The 19,912-nt window shown below is 35.0% G+C and overlaps 1 protein-coding gene across 4 annotated transcripts; it reads right to left on the bottom strand.

Annotated features, from left to right (window-relative positions):
* Positions 1 to 10,606: 10,606 nt before the first annotated feature.
* On the bottom strand, positions 10,607 to 18,687 carry LOC130968370 (CBL-interacting serine/threonine-protein kinase 23-like). 4 transcript variants are annotated; one of them, XM_057893596.1, is made up of 15 exons: positions 18,014 to 18,674; positions 16,060 to 16,122; positions 15,858 to 15,929; positions 15,644 to 15,751; positions 15,343 to 15,423; positions 15,210 to 15,263; positions 14,966 to 15,091; positions 13,924 to 14,013; positions 13,666 to 13,785; positions 13,446 to 13,571; positions 12,578 to 12,694; positions 12,274 to 12,330; positions 12,092 to 12,166; positions 11,321 to 11,393; positions 10,607 to 11,021 (listed from the first exon to the last, which is right to left on the bottom strand). In XM_057893596.1, the coding sequence occupies exons 1-15, from the start codon at positions 18,209 to 18,211 to the stop codon at positions 11,002 to 11,004; spliced, it is 1,380 nt and encodes a 459-aa protein (XP_057749579.1). In that variant the 5' UTR covers positions 18,212 to 18,674; the 3' UTR covers positions 10,607 to 11,001. The 4 variants fall into 4 exon arrangements, 3 of the variants coding, with proteins under 3 accessions (XP_057749579.1, XP_057749581.1, XP_057749580.1); XM_057893598.1 differs by having other exon boundaries at positions 16,071 to 16,122; positions 18,014 to 18,152; XM_057893597.1 differs by lacking the exon at positions 13,446 to 13,571 and having other exon boundaries at positions 18,014 to 18,682.
* Positions 18,688 to 19,912: the final 1,225 nt, after the last annotated feature.

Genomic DNA, 19,912 nt, shown 5'->3' with positions numbered 1-19,912 from the left:
GTTCATGGATCTGAGGAAGGTGATGAGTGTCACGGATCATCACCTTCTTCATGTTTAAGCGCGAATGAACATCTTAGATAGGAACAAGCGTGTTTAAATGGAAAACAAAGGTAATTGTATTAATTCATCGAGACGCTGCAGAGCTCCTCACCCCCAACAATGGAGTTTAGAGACTCATGCTGCCAAAAGGTACAAATTTCAGATCTAAAATGTCATGAGGTGCAAAGTAAATCTCTAAAAGTTGTTTAAATAGTAAACTAGTAACCTAGGTTTACAGAAAATGAGTAAACTATGATAGATAGTGCAGAAATCCACTTCTGGGGCCCACTTGGTGTGTGCTGGGGCTGAGACTTAAGCTTCTCACGTGCCTGAGGCTATTTTGGGCATTCAACGCCAGGTTGTAACCTATTTCTGGCGTTGAACTCCAGCTTGTAACCTGTTTCTGGCACTGGACGCCAGACAGCAGCATGATACTGGCGTTGAACGCCAGTTTACGTCATCTATCTTCACGCAAAGTATGAACTATTATATATTGATGGAAAGCCGTGGATGTCTACTTTCCAACGCCGTTAAGAGCGCGCCAATTGGACTCCTGTAGCTCCAGAAAATCCATTTCGGGTGCAGGGAGGTCAGAATCTAACAGCATCAGTAGTCCTTTTTCAGCCTAACTCAGATTTTTGCTCAGCTCCCTCAATTTCAGCCAGAAAATACCTGAAATTACAGAAAAATACACAAACTCATATTAAAGTCCAGAAATATGATTTTTGCCTAAAAACTAATAATATTCTACTAAAAACTAATTAAAACATACTAAAATCTACATGAAATTACCCCCAAAAAGCGTATAAAATATCCGCTCATCAATGCTCAAGGCACATGACTGGAACGTCAACTTTCTTCATCAAACTAAACAAGTATAATGGAGGCCTTGTGACCTTTGAAGATGATGGTAAAGGTAAAATAGTTGTTGGAAAAGTAGGTAATAATCATTCTACTTTCATTGATGATGTCTTTTTGGTAAATGGCTTGAGGCACAATCTTTTGAGTATAAGTCAATTGTGTGACTTAGGATATTTAGTGACTTTCAAAAGAGTTGAATGCTGTGTGGTAAATGAAAAGACCAATGAAGTGCTTTTTATTGCTAAGCGTTGTAATAATGTGTATGGACTTACCCTTGATTAACTAAAGGATCAAAATGTAGCTTGTTTTCATTCTAAAGAATCTGAGAAGTGGCTATGGCACAAGAGATTGGGTCATGCAAGCATGTTTTAAATAAACAAACTTGTCAAGAAAGGTTTAGTAAGAGGTCTTCCTTTGATAAGGTTTGACAAAGACATCACTTATCATGCTTGCCAAATGAGAAAACAAACAAAAAGTTCATTTAAATCGAAGGAAGACATCTCTACTAAAAGACCACTTGAATTGCTATATATTGACTTATTTGGTCCAACAAGAACTCAAAGCCTAGGTGGTAAACATTATGGTTTAGTGATTGTGGATGACTATTCCAGGTTTGGATGGGTTTTATTTCTTGCACACAAAAATGAAGCCTTTTCGGCCTTTGAAGCTTTTAGCAAGAAATTTCAAAATTAAAAGGATTTAAAGATCTTTTCTATAAGTAGTGATCATGGAACTGAATTTGAAAACCAATTATTTAAATCCTTTTACGAGGAATTTGGAATATCTCACAACTTCTCTTGTCCAAGGACACCACAGCAAAATGGTGTTGTGGAAAAAAGAAATAGAAGCATTCAAGAAATGACAAGAGCTATGCTTTGTGAGAGCAATGTTCCAAAATTCCTTTGGACTAAAGCGATTAACACAGCTTGCCACATTTTGAATAGAACTATCATAAGGAATTTTTTTGAAGAAAATCCCTTATGAACTTTGGAAAGGTTACCCTCCAAACTTGGACTACTTGCACATCTTTGGATGCAATGTTTTGTTCTTAATAACAAAGATAATTTGGGGAAATTTGATCCAAAGACATATGAGTGTTTATTTGTAGGATATTCCACAACTAGTAAAGCATATAGAGTTTATCATCAAGATGCTAGGATAATTGAGGAGTCCATACATGTTACATTTTGTGATACTAACTTCGTCCAAAGTATTTTGGAAGAATGTGATGCAAGAAATCCGGTCCAAAAGGAAGATGAAACAGCACAGAATCATGAAAATGAAAATTCTGGACAAACTAAACCAGAAACTGCAACAACTGAAAATCCAACAAGAGACAATTCCGTTTTGTCTCTTGAATCTGAAGGAAATCTTGAAACCAACAGTTCCCTGAATCCCTTGGTGACTGAATCTGCCTCCAAGTCCACCAGACCTCGTGAATGGAGATTCTTGAAGAATTATCCTGAGAAATTTGTCATTAGGGACGTCTCTCATAGGGTTAAAACTTGGTCTTCAACTAGAAAGGCAAGTGATAAAACAAACATTACTCTTCTCTCTCAAATGGAGCCTCAAAATGTCAAGAAAGCCCTTCATGACCCTTCTTGGGTAAAGGCAATGGAGGATTAGCTTGATGAGTTTGAGAAGAACGAAGTTTGGACATTGGTTCCAAGGCCGAATGGAAAGAAAGTGACCGGCACCAAGTGGATATTTCGAAACAAGCTAGGAGAGGATGGTAGCATTGCAAGAAATAAAGCAAGGCTAGTGGCACAAGGACATGATCAAGAAGAAGGAATAGACTTTGATGAATCCTTTGCCCCTGTTGCCCGAATGGAAGCCATAAGACTTCTCTTAGCTTATGCTGCTTTTTGTAGTTTTAAATTATATCAAATGGATGTGAAATGTGCATTCTTAAATGGTGTGATAGATAGAGAAGTGTATGTGGAGAAGCCACCAGGTTATGAAAATAAAGAATTTTCCAACCATGTTTTCAAATTATTAAAAGCTCTCTATGGTCTGAGAGACTTAGCTCTTTTTTTTTGAAAAATGATTTTCAAAGAGGCATCACAGATACAACTCTATTTATCAAGAATTCTAATAATTCTTTCATTCTAGTCCAAAATTAGGTTGATGACATTATTTTTGGACCAGCCAATGAATCCCTTTGCACAAAATTTGGAAAACTCATGACAAGTGAATTTGACATGAGTATGATGGGTGAACTTAATTTTTTCCTTGGGCTACAAATTAAACAAACTGAAAATGTTGTTTTCATTCATCAAGAGAAGTATGCTAAGGAACTAGCTAAGAAATTTGGTATGGAAAATACCAAACCCATGGGAACTCCCCTGCACCCCAATTCAAAATTAGACAAGGGAGAAACTGAGAAAGATATAGATGAGACTAGGTATAGAGGAATGATTGGCTCTCTTATGTACTTAACTTCCTCTAGACCTGATATTCTGTAAATTGTTGGAATGTGTTCAAGATTCCAATCAAAACCAAAAGAGTCTCATCTTTCTACAATTAAGAAGATCATTAGATATATTCTTGGCACATCCAATTTTGGTTTATGGTATCCTAAGCTTGATGATTTTTCTGCAGTTGGTTATTGTGATGCAGATTTTGCTGGTGATAGAGTTGATAGAAGGAGCACATCAGGCTTATGTTGTTTCCTTGGATAGTCCTTGAATGTCTGGTCAAGTAAGAAGCAATCAATAGTGGCTTTATCCACTGCAGAGGCTAAGTATATAACTGCTTCTTCTTGTTGTTCTCAGCTTATGCGGTTAAAAATATAGCTTGCTGACTACAAATTAAATGCTGAAAATATTCCCTTGTTGTGTGATAATATGAGTGCCATTAATATTTCTAAAAATCTGATTTTGAACTCTAGGACTAAAACATATTGAAGTGAGATTTTACTCAATAAGAGAACATGTTCAAAAGGGGGATATAAGAATTAAATTTGTTAAATCAGAGGAGCAATTAGCTGATAATTTTACTAAACCACTAGTTGAGGACAGATTTTGCATGCTTAAGACTAGTCTAGGGATTTTAAACTATGATTCATTGTTTGAAAGTTATTGATGTTCTTGTTGGAGTTTTTGTCTCATAAACAGGTATGAGACAATTCTGGGCAAATGAAAAGCTTTCTCTTTAAACAGTGTTCTCTGACCTTGTTGCACTTGCAGAATCGTCTGAGCCAACCTCAAAAATCAGAACATGGGTGGTCCAATATGTTTCCTTAATCCAAACCATCTCTGGACCCAATATGAGTGCTACATGATTTTTTTGTTTTATATTGGCTTGTTTGTTTTATTTTATTTCCTCTTTTTGTCTTTAAGTCCAAAAGGTTTCACATTTTAAAATTAATTTCCATTTTAATTTTTTTAATAAAATCAAATCTTTCTTTTTGTGATGTCAAGTCCTTTCAAGTCAAATATAGGTGATGCAGTTGCATGATTTAAGAAAATTTCTTTTGGCTATGGTTACCAACACTTCTTCTTCTCCTTCCATAACTCCTCCTCAAACTCTTCGGTTTCTCCCACTACCTTTATTGCTTCTCTTTGTTCAAAACCAGAAACCAACCAAATGAGGAAGAAAACTCTTTCACAAAAGCCCCCTCGTGAAAAGATTTTCAAGCTTTCTACAAAACAAAAACCTTCCACGCGTTCTCAAGACTGAAACTTTACTCATTCTCCTTCTCCTCCTACCTCACCTCCTCGCTCGGATCGCATGGCTCGCACTAAGAACCCCTCAAAGTATCCACCCTCAGCCAAGTAGACACCACCACCAAAGAAACCTCCTTTTAAACTTGGTTCGTCGAAGCCAAGCTCTTCGAAAGGGAAATGCCCAGCTACTACTGAACCTACCTCTAAGCTCACTCAACCTAAGACAAGGTCTATTCCCTTGCGTTCTCAGAGAGGTAAACCTCGACTCCCTCTTAAATTTGTTAGAGAACTAAACATTGATCCCTTTGCACACAAATCCCACTTCATGACATCTCACTCCAACTATAACCCTTACAGATTTAAGTCTGCCATGAATAATGATTTTTATGAAGGAGTTATTAAGTACCGTACCCTGTGTTCCTCTTTTCTTGCTGATTTACTGAATCTGAAAAAGAAAGGTTTTCCTTTTGTTGAAAATTTAGAATTTCTAGACTGGAATCACCTTTTTAACATCAAAAAACCAGTGTATGCTCTTTTGGTCAAAGAGTTTTATGCTAACATGACATATCATGAGGGCAGTGTACATTCCTATGTCAAGGGCTGAGACATTGTGCTAAACAATGAAATCAGTGATTTACTGAAATATACTGATGTTGGGGCTTGTACATATACTTCTGTTAAGTGGGATGAAGGAGTTAGTATCTCTTTCAATGATGCTTTAGCTCATATTTGTGAACATGTTTCTCTGATTGATGGCATCACCCCTACTCATAAAGCCCTGGGTTATGAACGTGCTCAGTTGCATCGTTTGGTAAATCACATCATACTTTCTCAGAGCGGTTCATATCAAAGGGTATCTTATACTGACACTCTTGTTTTATATGCCCTGCTCACTAAAATAGACATTTCTTTTGCTTATTTGATGGTAAGATACATGTTTGACTCTGTTAAAAGTGCGAAAGACAAAGCCCTTCCTTATGGCATGTTTCTAACTTGTATTTTTGAACATTTGCTGTTGATTTGTCCAATGAGGATTATGAAAATAGACATTCATAACTAAAGGGAGGTGGTTCAGTGAAACAACATAGAGGACCTACTCGCTTTGAGAGGGTGGTTCTAGATGATGAAGATGATGAGTTCATTCCTGAGGATTCTCCTCCTCCTTCCACTGAGGGCACTTTCATCTCTACTGGACAAAAATCTAGTCTATTTAATGTTGTTAGAGATGTGGTCCAAGAATTTGTCTCCCAATCCAATCATATTATTGCCATGAGTAAGGAACAAAGGAAGTTAGCAAGCAAGCATGAGAATTTCCTCCGAAAATCAAGAGATCGAGTGGCTGTCTTCATGAAATTCATTGACAACCTCCAACAAGATGAGGATGCTGCCACTAATGCTGAAGAGGAAGATGATTCGGAGGAAAATGGTTCAGATGCTTAGATTTGTCTCATGAAGCTGCTGTTGTCTACTCACTTTTGTCTCATCAAAACTGTTTCTCTTGTTACTTTTGAACTTCTTTCTGTTATTTTGGATGACTGTAATACTTTAACTACTGCTGCACTTACTTTCAATTAATTTGGTGTTTAGACTGTGCATTAACACTTTCTTGCAGGTTTTAAGGTGTGATTTTTTACTTGATTTTGCCTATTGTCCACCCTTGATGTCAAAAGGGGGAGTAATAGCATGAGTAGCATGAATATGTGATTGTTAATTGTGATAATTGTTAATTTTGATTGATCTTGTTACTGCTGTGTTTTTTTTTTTTTTTTTGCATGAAAATTGGAACTTGCTTTATATGATATGTTGTTGGTTTGCCCTCGTTAAACTTGATGCTCTGCTTTGTTGCTGACATGATGTGTTCAGTATTGGGCTGAATTTGTGTTGATGGTTGTATAAACTCCCTTAGTGAAGTTGAATTGTGTGTATCTCTTTATTGTGCTCTCTATAAGTATAATGTAAACAGGAACGAAAAGAAAAGAGCATAAATCTAGGAGGAGCTTCTCTTGAAAAGGAAAGAGGGAGCAACACTAAAGTAAGTAACATAAATAAAAGGGAAGTTTCTTAACTTTATTCAAATTCAATTCCTTTTGGTTAATGTTTAATTATGTTTGTCATCAAGGAGGAGATTGTTGAGTTAAGAAATTAACCAAATTAATTAATGATGACAAACATTATTTTATTGGGCAAATTAACTAATTAGTGTTGATTATTTCTGATTAAATGTTGTAGGCCAAAATTCATTGTTGCAGCAGCCCAATAGGATGAAAATAAAACCAATGTTGATGGGCTGCACAAACAAAGAAAGCCCAAAGAAATCAAAACAAAGATTCAACGGGTTGAATGAAAAGAATCAATCCAAGCCCGAACTCATCTCTCAAGTCAATCCTTCCAATTTGCTTCCAGTAAAGCAACATTCACTTTATCTTTCTTCGGTCAGAGTTCAAAGAAGTGAGAGAAAGCTTAGTTCCTAAGTCTTTTCATCAAAGAAGAAAAGAAAGAGAAAGGTTAAGCAAAAGGGTTGAGGTCTAATCACCAAATTCAATCCATCTTAGGCTAAGGCAGAGGTCAAAGGTAACTTATTTCTTTCTTCATACATATTGCGTTCTTCTCCTCTACCCCAAGTAGCATTTCAATGGTTCAGATCTGGGTTTACCATTGAAAACACTTTCTTCCTTGCTGTCATGAGGTTTTTGGTCAAGAAAGAAGGTCAGAACCATAGTTTCTAATTTGAGAAGAAATGGAAGAAAGTGAAAAAGTGAGTTGGTGAAGCACACAGCTCAGGGGTTGACCTAGGAGAGAGCAACTTAGCAACATGCTAGGAGATACAAAAGAAAATTTTTTATCATTCAGAAGCTAAGGAGAGATAACCAGTGTTTTGAGGTTTATGTTCTGAGAAGAGCTCTCTGAAGAAGTTCATCAGCTTGGACAGTGCTTCCTAATCAAAGGAGCATTCCGCCAAAATGAGGAACTAAATCAGAGGCAAGCAAATCTGGTTCATCACATAGCAAAGAGGCTGTTGAAGCATCAATCTCTTTCATGTTTTACAAATTGTAATTTTCTTTTCAATGTTTATCTTTTTGTAATTTCTTGTGGTAAAAAGGCTGAATGAGAGAGTCATTGAAAGAGCCTAAGAGTGGAAAGAGGCAGAGAGATACACTTGAGTGAAAAGTCTAGAGTAATTTCAGATTTCTTTAGGTTGATTCTGTGTCTTGTATCTTGTACCAGTGAGGTATCCCTTTCTTAGTTGGGTTAGCACTAAGAGTGAAGAGTTTGGTATTAGCATAACCATGTCAAGTTAGGTTAGAACTTGAGTGTGAAAGGATTGTGTCAATCTTATAGAATTGGTGTATGTAATACTTTAACTATATTAGAAATTCCACCACTGTTGTGTCAACCGAACAAGGATACATGATAGTGTCAGCTTCTCTCTTCCCTGCTCTGTTTTGTTTTCTGATATTCATGAGACAAAATGAAATTGTCTCATAACTTTTTTGCTGCTGAGTTTAAATAGATTCAGACTGAAAGTTTGTTTTAAATGGGTAATATATTAAAGTTAAAAGAAGGCCATAGATTCAGTCCTCCCTTCTCTAAGCCTTCTAATATATTAAAGCTTTTTCATTTCTTGCTTCAGGCTTCTCCAAACTGCTCCGAATTTCACCTAAAACCATAAAAACACAAGAAAAACTCAAAGTAACATCCAAAGGTGAATTTTGCACTAAAATATACTAACACTTAATAAAATCTAATTAAAAACAATATAAAAACAACTAGAAAAAAGGGTATAAAATGCTCACGCATCAATTATTCTAGTCAGAAAATCAAAATTAAGGATTTCAAGAGCAATTGCATAAAAACAAATAATGAATAAAAGCAAGTGTAAGTAATTGAGAAAGAAATATGATTCAAAAGAGTTAAAGTTTTAGAGATGTTGAAACTTCCGGAAAAATATTTTTCACTTTTCACCTTGATCAAACAATGATATATCTATGACAAATCATAAATAATCAAACTCTAATTCTCTGGTAATTCAATTTCCTTAATCCTAATCAATTATCAATTCCTTTATTAATTAAATGTGACGAGAGGTTAAGAACCTTCACTGATTTAAAAACCACACAATTCTCAAGAGCCAAACTTGGTTGATTCAATATCATTTATCATGTCCAAATTCAAAACCTAAGAGTCATGAGAAGAAGTTTTCAATCTTAATTCAATTAATTAATTTTTTCAATATATTAAAAGAATTCAAGTCAGAGAAGAATTGTTTTTCAACACATTCCAATCCTTTAGATGAAGAACAAAAACTTTTTCTTAAGTAAACATCAATGCATTAATCAAGATAGAAAAGTTATAATATTAATCTCTTGGAATCAACAGAGCTCCTAACCTTAACCAAGGAGATTAGTGACTTATGTTAAACATCAAAACAAAACAAATGTATGGAAACGGCAAAAGGTTTGAAAGTCCTTTTCAAATTTTTTCAAGAACCTTATATACTAAAACCTAAAACAAAACATAATCATTAAATTTAAATTTAATTCGAAACAAAATCAAATCAAATCAAATCTTCCGGTTCAAGGCTTCAGTGATCCAATCCTTTAGCATCCTTAGTGGGCTGTGAGTGTCGCAGAATGACTTATGGAAGCTGGGCCTTGGGCATGTGAAACGCCAAGATTTTCCTTCCCCTAGAGCAACAATCTTAGCGTATGGCACGCCCCTGGTATCACGTGTTGCACGCCACTTCTTAGTTATCTCTAGAGCTCCATTCTTCTTGGCGTGTGACACACCCTTGCTACGGTGTGTGGCACACCCAATGGTGAATTGAAGTGGTCTTCTGGAGTTTTGGCCTAGTGTGTAACGCCACGAGCCCGTATGCTACACACCATGACAAGATCAAATCCTGGAAAGTGTAACTTGGGTGTGTGGCACGCCCCATATGTGGCGTGTGAAACGCCAAAGATATGCATGTAATGGAGACTCGATGGCGTGACATTTTAACACGCCCTTGTATATGGGCGTGTAAAATGCCAACTTTTAAAGGGGGTTCATGGGTACACATGATCATGCAAAAATCTTCATTTGCGCGTACGCATGGAAGATACATACGTGTGAATCCTCAAATATCCAGGTATTGTGCGTACGCATGGGGATGCGTACACATGTTTCAACAATCTTCAAGTGTTGCACGTATGCATGGGGATGCATACGCATGGGTGCCCTTTCGAAGGTGTGTCATTTTCACACGCCCATTCACTTTGGCGTGTAAAACACCAAGTTTATTGGCCTCTTGGAGCACGCTTTTTGGGCGTGTGACACGCCCTGCCTTTAGCGTGTTGCCCACCCACTTTTTCGCACATACATCATGAACTGTTATATATCGTTAGAAAGCTCTGCATGTTAGCTTTCTAATGCCGTTGGAAGCACTTCATTTGGACATCTGTAACTCAAGTTATCCTTGTTGGAGTATGAAGAGGTTAGGGTTGCACGTCAATTATGCCCCAAACACCCCCCTGAACTTTTGGCCCAGCGTGCCACGCCCACATGTTGGCGTGCAGCATGCTAATGCTCTGTTTTGGCTCTTTGGTTCGTGTGGCACACCTCCCTTTTGGCGTGTTGCACGCTCTCTCCTCTGCTTTTTTGGTAGTGCTTTCCTGGTTATGTTCCTTGGCTTATGCTTTGTTCTTCTTTTGCAATCATTTACCCACAATTAACAAAAAATCCAAACACTCAAAGTACTAATAGAATGTCATATGAAACCAAATAATTATCAAACAAAAAATCATCAATTTCACTTAAAAAACACCCCAAAAAAAGCACATAAAATACTCGTGCATCATTCAACTATTCTGTATAATACCAAAAAAATCATGTTGCCATGTTCGGGATAGTAAATACAGTGAGATGAAAATGTAATCATTGATTTTCTTGCCTCATTAATTTACTGAACTTAGGATTTAAATCTCCGCCTTCTCTTTTCTCCATGAATCCATGATATGAAATGTAACTGATGTATGGGAGTTACTTAGGCAATAAGACAATTTAAGCAAATGGATAGGGATCAGAGTGAGATTATATTCATAACTTTTTTCAAGAAACAATTTTCTTTTAATTTTATATCATAATAGAACATGTAAAATTTTTCAATCGGTAAAAGCGTAAATTTAGAAGCCCAATACCCCGAAAAAAAATCTGTGCTATGTCACTATTATAATGTTTGAATGTTTTCGCCAACACAATCTCTCAGCATGAAAGAAGGGAAAACTATTCAACAAATTTTCATTGAAAGATTCAATCATTCCTATAATTATATAGTGTCGGACAAAAAGTTTATTCCATGAGCCCCATGGCTGAATCCTTCAAGCAACTGCCATTCTTAGTAGCAAAGAGCACAGCTAGGTATTTGTACAATTAACAGGCGAAGATTCGTGAAAGATTATTTTGAGGGACTGGAACCTGTTTGCAGAAAATGTAAAAGATTTAGAAGACCAACTGAATAAAATATAAATAATACTCTCTTAAACCAAAAACAAAAACCATGTCTTAGCAAACACACATATCAGAAGCATTAAGCTCCTGCAATAATTTTCAATCTACTATTGATATTGAATTAAAATATAAATATTGCATAAATGATTAAAAGTATCAAACAAAATTCAAGGTTCAAAACAATATATTACCAACAAGAATGCCTTGTTAAATTTCTAGAACCCTAACTTTGTCAAGTTAAGCATCATGATTGCTGAAAAACTAACCATCTTTTTCTTCATCGATTGGCTCTGCTTTCCAAACAATATCTTTCAGTGCAGGCGAGAGGTTTTTATAGAACTGTATAAATAAATAAATAAATAAATAAAAAGATAAAAAAATAAAAAAAATTAATTATTGAATATGTGGGGTAACAAAATAAAAGATGTTGCTGAATAGCTTAAGTTCAGTAGTGATTGCACTACAGCAATATGTTCGGAGAAAAAATAGTGAATTGATAGGCACGTACATTTCTTCAAGAAAGGTAACTTTGTGAGAGGCAATTCTCTTGATATGACTTATTTTCAAGAAATGGTTAACTAACATTCAGTTACTTTCTAAGAGTCTAATGTCTCCAATTCACACATTAATCAAATGATAGAACGCATTAGCTGACAGGATTCACTATGTGTCCCAAATTTATTCTGATCCGGGGCAAAAAATATTGGAGGCAACATCATTCGGTTGATTCAGCATAGGACAAAAGGTGAAGAAAAATAATGCAATGCTGAGAAGAAAACAACTTGTACTCGGGAATGGATCTCCTCAATTTTTTATTTCAATAGATATTGTCAAGTGTGATCTTATACCATTCAACATTTTCTCTTATGTTTTCTTTTGGTCCACTTAAAGAGTGTATGGTGAGCGATAACACTTTACAACAACAATTGAGAGGGGAAAAAATTGAGGGGATGCATTTTCCTAGTGCTATTGTAGGTGACACAATCAACTGCCAAACATGAATGCATATAAAATACTACTTCCTGCATTTAACTTACTTTGTGAAATTCCAGAGTATCTCCCTCAGCCTTCCGCAATTCAACCACATAAAGTTCAGGAGCCACCTCAAAAATCTGGAAAATAACACTTAAACCAGCATTAAAAACAGCCATAGTATACCTAACCATAAATAACTAACATGTATACTCTAGATATAGAAGCAAACTTAAAAAAGACATACCTCGGTAGCTACAGATAGTTGACCTTTACGCCCAGTCTTTTCACCTTGAATCTTTAACTGAAATGCAGAGTAAGAAATATTGTTAGAGATAAAATTTTAACAGCAACAGCTATTGTTATAATTTAACCTTCATATGTAGATTGACTAAGTAGTAGACAACAAAATAAATTTTCCTACATTGACAGATTAAAAGAGTAATCTTAAGTACACAAAGAATGTTTTCTATTTAATTATCTTATTCCATTAGAAACAAAAGATGAAGGAGTAAATTAGATACAAGATTTATTTATTTATCTTTCAATACCTTATTGTTGCTCTTCTTAACACCGAAACCCAAAGGCCCAGCAGCTTCCTCAATTTTCGTAATGATCTCATTTGCTGAACATTTGGATGTGAATCTTGTTTCCCTTTTAACAAGTCCCTACATGTCAAAAGCAACAAATCTTAGCCTTAATATTTAAGAACAAATTCAATTATATATTATCTTGTTTCATGCAATTTGTAATCAACAACCAGAAATACATGTCATGAGACATCTCTCGTAAAAGCTTAGGCTGTTGGATAAATGCACATGAATGGTTTTATACTTCCATATGCTCTCTCATAGATAGACATGGATGGTTTTAAACCTCCATATTCCCTCTCATGCAAGAGTCTGAGAAGCATAGGCACACAAAACCTTGTGCTCAAATTTTGCTTTTATTTAAAAACTGAGGCCAAACAAGTGTCAAATCCTACACCTCTTAATCATATAAGCCTTGGTACAGCATCATGAATCATCCTTCCCAAAACCTTAATTTGTTGGATAGAGGCCCATGGTTTTATACCTCGAGTCCTAACACATACAATGTCAAAAGTTGAGCTATGTTAAAAAAGACTCAGTCCATCCAATTTGATTATTTTGTTATTTAGTGCCTAGTGATTGTGATGGTCATTGGTCTTGTTTCAAGGATCAATTACATCTCTATGAGGTTGCCAAGATTGCTTGATGAAAATAGGTATTGATCATTAGTCTATCCCCTAATTACGGATCTTGCGGTTGAATCATGACATCAACATAAATGTAAATTGTCTCCTGAAGCCATTCTAGGTCAAATTCTAGTATTTTGAAAATCTGAGCAAATTGATCTGCATATACTTTTGTTGACTATTAAAAAAAATAAAATAAATACCATTTGTTTCTCGAAAAGACTACGGAGATTGAGGCCCTGAGAGGTAGAGATAAGCTCAAAAGCATTCATGGTCACAGGTTCCACAGGCCTTGTTTCACGCCTCTCAGAAACAAGGTTTTGTGAATCCTGTGCACAACAAGCAGCATTAAGGTTGAGGGTAAGAATCCAAAGCTTTGACAAACAAAAATTAATCAAGATAATATCAAAACCAATGTCTTACCATTGATTCACTAAAAATAGAATCTATATCATCAAGACTAACATTGGCCTGCTCAAATTTTGGAGGCTTGTATCCCTTCTTGAACCATTCATTCTCAATTACTTCAGCGATCGTAATCCGCTGTACATATCATTAACAAGGAAAATATAGGTTTGTTTTACATAATTGGTGAGCAAGAGGGAAAAGTGATTTAATAAAAACCAGATTAGTAGAAGAGTAGAATGAGATAAACAAGACTAACACAAGTCAATAGCATACTTTGGCAGGATCAGGTTCAAGTATTCTTATGATTAACTTCTTTGCATTCGTAGAAAACCAAGGAGGACAAGTGAACTCAGCCTTGAAAATCTGCAGTCATCATGAACCAGAAAACGTAAGACAGCATTGAAGGAAAGTGAAATAGTATAGATATGGAATTACTGAAATTAGGGATTTGGATGGAATACTAGAAGAATTATTAGGGAGAACTGAAGATATTAGGGACAGAAAAGAAAGGAATGAATCAAGTAAAGACTGTAGAAAAGAAGAATGATTGAAGGAGAAAGAGATGTCCTAAATATTTCAACATTTACATTATTTCTAGTAACTAGTAATATGAAATATCTAATATCCAATTCATTTTCTATTAACTTGGCGCATCTCATTACAAAAAGACACTAAATGTTTTGCAGATGGGTTCAGATAAGCCAGTTCTTCTATTGTATAGCATGTACCTATGCCCCATAAGCATCTCCTATTTCAAATCTCCAGTTCTGTTTAAATAATTTGTACTAAAATTACATATTTGCCTGACAACCCTACCCCCCAGGGTGCCGTATCATAACTTATCAGCACTTTGATTACAGTTAATCCTGGAAGAACTGAATTGATTACTCTGTCAAAATTACTTTTGGAGAAACTACCAAGCATAATCATTTTACCTCAATTGGTTCGAAGTAAATAAATTCTAACAGAATACAGAATAATACCACCTAAAATCTGTTCTATAAATGCAGAATCAAACATGCAATGGTTAAGGATGATAGGTGATAATGTGATATTAGACACCAAAATCTTATTTACAAAATATATCCCAACATTTAGGTGCTGATCTCTGTATCCCAACATTTAGTTGCTGATCTCTGCCACCAGCTAAGAATGTTTATTTGTTTCCTGTTGTGCCTAAACAAATGACAGAAACTCCTAACGCTGATTTCAGTCAACAAAAATCTCCATTTATTTGCTTATAATTTTGAAATGAAGTGAGCCTGGTTACTATAATAGAGGGAATAAGAGAAACAAATATTGAGTAAAAAGTCACCTTTTTATACAAATTCACAAGATTGTTGTCTTCAAAGGGCAAATAGCCTGCCATCAAAACAAAAAGAATCACACCACATGACCAGAGATCAGCCTTCGCACCATCATAGCCTTTATTGTGAACCACCTAAATTATATGTGAGCAGTGATTACACTTTCTTCTTTTAACAAAAAGAACCGGGAAAAGGAAAACCAGAATTTTTTTGAGATACAAGATATGAAGACTAGCAATGGAATTATCTTACCTCTGGGGCAACATAATTTGGCGTACCACATGTTGTATGAAGCAGCCCATCTTCCTGTTAACAATAGGATAATTAGTAGGAAATTGGATATAATTATATTTTCTACCGTTGAAAAATTGATAATTATACTTACCCGAACTTGTTGAGGCAGTGCACTCAATCCAAAATCTGATACTTTGAGCATTCCCGTAGCATCCAGCAACAAGTTCTCAGGCTTCAATAGATCAAATAATAGTAACAGATTAATTTTTATTCTTTTACACACAACCGTATGTAGTTTTTGGTACATATATTCCCTCTTGTAAAAAAAAATAAAATCTTTTGCAAATACATTACGTAGAGCACTCAGACACTTATAATTTGAGCAACGACTCCAAAACTCCTTCAGATAGCAAAGCAAAGAAAAATGCACTAATAGGAAATGAAACTCTCACCTTTAGGTCTCTATGGCAAACACCTCTACTATGACAGTAATCCACAGCACATATTAGCTGTTGAAAATATCTTCTAGCTTCTTCTTCTTTCAATCTCCCACTGCTTGCCTAACTCAAATTAATAGCAAATAAAGCACCAAAATAGTCATGGCTAGCAAATAAACAATAACTGTAATACTCAGATTTCAGAAGCACAAAAGGTCAACTTCCTTACAATTTTATCAAAGAGCTCTCCACCAGTTACAAATTCCAATACAATGTATATTTTTGTCTTGCTAGCCATGACCTACACCAGGAATTTATCACTTAAAATGGATAAGAAAACTAGATTAAAGAGCGAAATTCAGTAAGATTGAAGGCCAAAACAAATCAGCCAAGGTAAAATACATAGAAGGAAACATTTACTGCATTCTAACCTCATACATACGTATTACATTAGGGTGTCTAATCAGTTTCATTGTTGATATCTCTCGTTTTATCTGCATAAATGGTAAACAACATAAAAATATCAGCTACAAGTAGGACTAAAGTATTCAAACATTTATGACTATGCTACCATGCCTTAGTGCAGAGGAATTCACACAAAACATGAGATATGGATCTTAAACACATTTATGTGTTTAACTGTAGCTGCAACAATAAAATAATACTAAAGCAAGTCAATACCATTCACAGTTTTCAGTTTAATAATGAGATATAATCAATAAAATTAACTCCTTATATAATAAATCAGGCAGTATCAGATCCAAGTAATAAAATTAAATGGATGTTGAAGAATACAAGAAAACCAGAGCCCACATTTCTGGACAGACTAAAGTCATAAAGAAGTTTGACCATCAGAGAGATGCCGCAAGTTTCTAGTAGTTTATATTATCAGAGATATGTTCTATTTAGACCACAATGACGGCAGTTCCTTTCTTAGATGCTTCTTTAGTTCATTCATGGCTAATTGGCTACATTTGAACTTGGGGTTATAAGAGATACGTTCTATTTTGACCACATTAACTTTTATTTCATTCTTGGGATTTTCACTTTGATATAAGTTTGAGTGAATGAGAAACAAGTTACTGCAAAATTCCAACTCGCAAACACAACGTAAAGGCAATTTAGGTTGCGACAGCTGTTAACTCACTTTGCTAAAAGTCTAAAGCCATAACGGATTCATTCTTTGCATTCAAATTCAAAATCCAAAGCTTTCTGTAAGTATGAATTCAACTTGTTATTGATTCTCTAAGAACCAGTTATTGAAGGTCAGTACAAGGTAAGATTTTAGAGGCTTTTATGAAACTAGATCTTTTCTGAGTGAAATTTGTTTATATAAATAAATTTCAAGAAAAAATTCTATTCCAAAAGAATTACCTTTTTTTTTTTTAAATCTTTGCATATTAGTTACTTCCATTAATGGTGGTGTCAATTTGGGTTCAATTAGAACGAAAATGTTTGGTAATCAAAAAATTTATCCAAAATCGGTGAGAATTTATCTTATTTAGTATTTATTAATTTTGCAATAATTAATGAATCTTAAATAACACAAGTTCTGCCTTTTTTTGTCAACCTAGCATTACCGAACTAGAACCCCTGGATTTTTCATGTTCCTCACTAGAATTCTAGGTCTATTCCCTTGACCCCCTTCCCTTCTCTCTTCCTTTTCCATAAGATTTCTGTCTGCCCATTGAAGTAATCAAACCCAGCAAAATTTAAGGTACATCCAATGAAACATAACAAGTAAATTGTTGACGAGTTCCATTTTCCAATAACATCAATATATTTTCTGCTTCTTTCTTTCTTTTCTTTTCTTTTGTGTGCGTGTACATTTGGCACGGCGTTTCATCAATATATTTTCGGGAGTGGATCCTGTCCAGTGAGAAAAAAACTGGATGGTATTCAGTGTTCAATCTAACCATTCATTGTTCTCTCTCTCTTATTTATTTTTGGTCCCACTCATAGAATCAAAAGTCATAGATCACACTGGATTCTATCAATTGTTAAAAAAAACTGGAGAGGATCTTTTTCCATATTTTCACTACCAAAAGCAACATAGAAAAGTCTAGCCCGATGAAAAAGACAAAGTTGATCATATCCATCTTCTGGCAGTAGAAGAAAACAAACGTCCCAAAAACATAGATCACATTGAATGGGTCAACGCTTCCTTGATTTCCCAAAATCCTAAATCACCACAACTCCATAACAAAAATTAACAACAAACCTTTCCAAACAAGAGGAAGATAAAACCAATTAACGCTGATTGTCATAAATCAAAGCTAAACCTAATAACACAACAACAAGAAACTTACAAACTAATCTTTTCATAAAATAAATAAGAAAATAAATAAATTACAAAAAAAATTAATTAAACAGTGACGAACTAACCTGGTTGATCATCTTGTGCTTGAGAACTTTCTCCTTGTCGAGAATCTTAATGGCGACATTGTCTCCGGTGATCGTGTTCTTCGCAAACTTCACTTTCGCGAAATTCCCCTCGCCTAGCGTCCTACCCAGCTCGTACTTGCCGACACGTGTCCTTCCGCTGTTGGTCGCATGACCACCATTATCTGGACGTGACGTCATCCTCCCTCCTCCTCCTTCCTCTTCTTCTTCAAATCCCTTCTGCACGTTCTATGCAATGTTCTCTATCTAGTCTCTATTTTGCCACACCTGATTATTAGTCATCCTCATTTCTTTTCTTTTTCTTCTTTTTTTTATTCTCTGACCATTTTTCCCCTTTTTTTTAGTCTCTCTCTCTCTCTCTCTCTCTCGTGAAGAACCAAGCTACTTAAGGATCCAGGCCAGGGGGAATGAGTACGATTCCAAAAAGATGCCAAATATTTAAAATAAGAATTGGTTCGAGGAGAAAATGGTCGTTTGGTCAAAGTAGAAAACGGCATGGCTTCAGAAGGATCAACGGTGGGGAAAATTTTGAAGCTGGGATTGCTTTTCTGTTTTTTATTACGATTTTAGATCTCTTGTGTGTTTTTATTCCTTTTATGTTCACGCGGTGTAATTAGTGAAGAAGATAACAGGAGGAGCTGAATTGGTTTGAGTTTAATTTTCCGTTTGTGGGAGAGGGAGTTGAATTTAGCGCGTGACGGGATTCCTTGACTGTTTTACGTTTATTCGTTGTTATGCGTTTCAACTTTTGTTTTTTCTCCAATAGTAAACTAAATCCCCAAAATCGGGGTTTTTCTTTGTTTAAATATAAAATACTTCATTTATAAAATTGTGTAAGGATGAAAAGATTTACAATTTTGTGCATCATTTCTATATTTATCAAGCACGAGTATAAGATATGTGTAATATAATAAAGACTAAAATTATCTACTAAAATAGTTATTATGCATATTTAAATTTAAAATATAAAATTAGGCTTATTAAAAATAAAGGTGCATTAAAGCTTGTCTCTTTTATATGATAAAAAGTTCAACTTTACTTATCCAAATAACTAACTATCTTCCTAAATTATTTGTACTATAGCTATCTCACTTAGAAGATAGATCCCATCCCTCATGTATATTTAAGTCTCAATCTAACAAAAACATGCTCAAAACCCTTACTAACTTAAACATTAGAGTCTCTTGTAAGTACCACCGCCACCTTCTCACTGGGAATTCGGACGATGGCACCTTGGCACCAAATCAAGTTGGACGCTGCCTTAAAAGGAGTTTGGACCTCACATTCAGACCCAAATCACCGTTTCAAGTAGCCACCGGAACATTGGAACCGTTGCCATTAATACGTGATCAGGAGGGCATTTTTGTCATTTTAGAGCTAAAGGGCAATATGGTAATCTCGTTACGTTCAAAGATTTGAATACTAGAAGAATTATACCATGCCGGTCTAAGACATCAAAAAGACTAAAAGTCTGTCTCAAAAACAATGGTGCTGAAATGACGACAACTCATAAGGCCCATTGGACTAAGTCAAGACAGCTAGAGACTCAACAATATTTTTTCAAGTCCAATGAAAGATACAAATTTAATTTAATTTTCGAAATTATTAGGCCTATATTTTAGTTTGCTTTGTTGTTAAGGTTTGTTAGAAGATTTCATTCTGATTTTCTTAGCAGTATATTTAAAAATTTTAAATTTAAATCAAATCTGATCTAATCTAAAGATATCAAATCTAATTTAAATTAGTTATCATATCTATAGAATTTTAAAAATTTAAATCGAATCTGATCTAATCCAATAAGATCAAATCTGATTTAAATTAGTTGTCTTATCTTTAGGAGATTTAAATTAAGTTATGTTATCTTTTGGCCTATTTAAACAC

The sequence above is a fragment of the Arachis stenosperma genome, chromosome 3 (genome assembly GCF_014773155.1).
Source record: "Arachis stenosperma cultivar V10309 chromosome 3, arast.V10309.gnm1.PFL2, whole genome shotgun sequence".
NCBI lineage: Eukaryota > Viridiplantae > Streptophyta > Magnoliopsida > Fabales > Fabaceae > Arachis > Arachis stenosperma.
The sequence above is the reverse complement of the archived record's forward strand: the minus strand, read 5'-3'. Positions and strand labels throughout refer to the sequence as shown.

Excerpts from the sequence above, each read along its gene's own strand:
- LOC130968370 (XM_057893596.1), bottom strand. The coding sequence starts at position 18,211 with ATGACGTCACGTCCAGATAATGGTGGTCATGCGACCAACAGCGGAAGG. Across the intron at positions 15,264-15,342 it reads CACTGCCTCAACAAGTTCGG|GAAGATGGGCTGCTTCATAC; the intron begins GTAAGTATAATT and ends TATTGTTAACAG. Across the intron at positions 11,022-11,320 it reads AATCGATGAAGAAAAAGATG|GTTCCAGTCCCTCAAAATAA; the intron begins GTTAGTTTTTCA and ends TTCTGCAAACAG.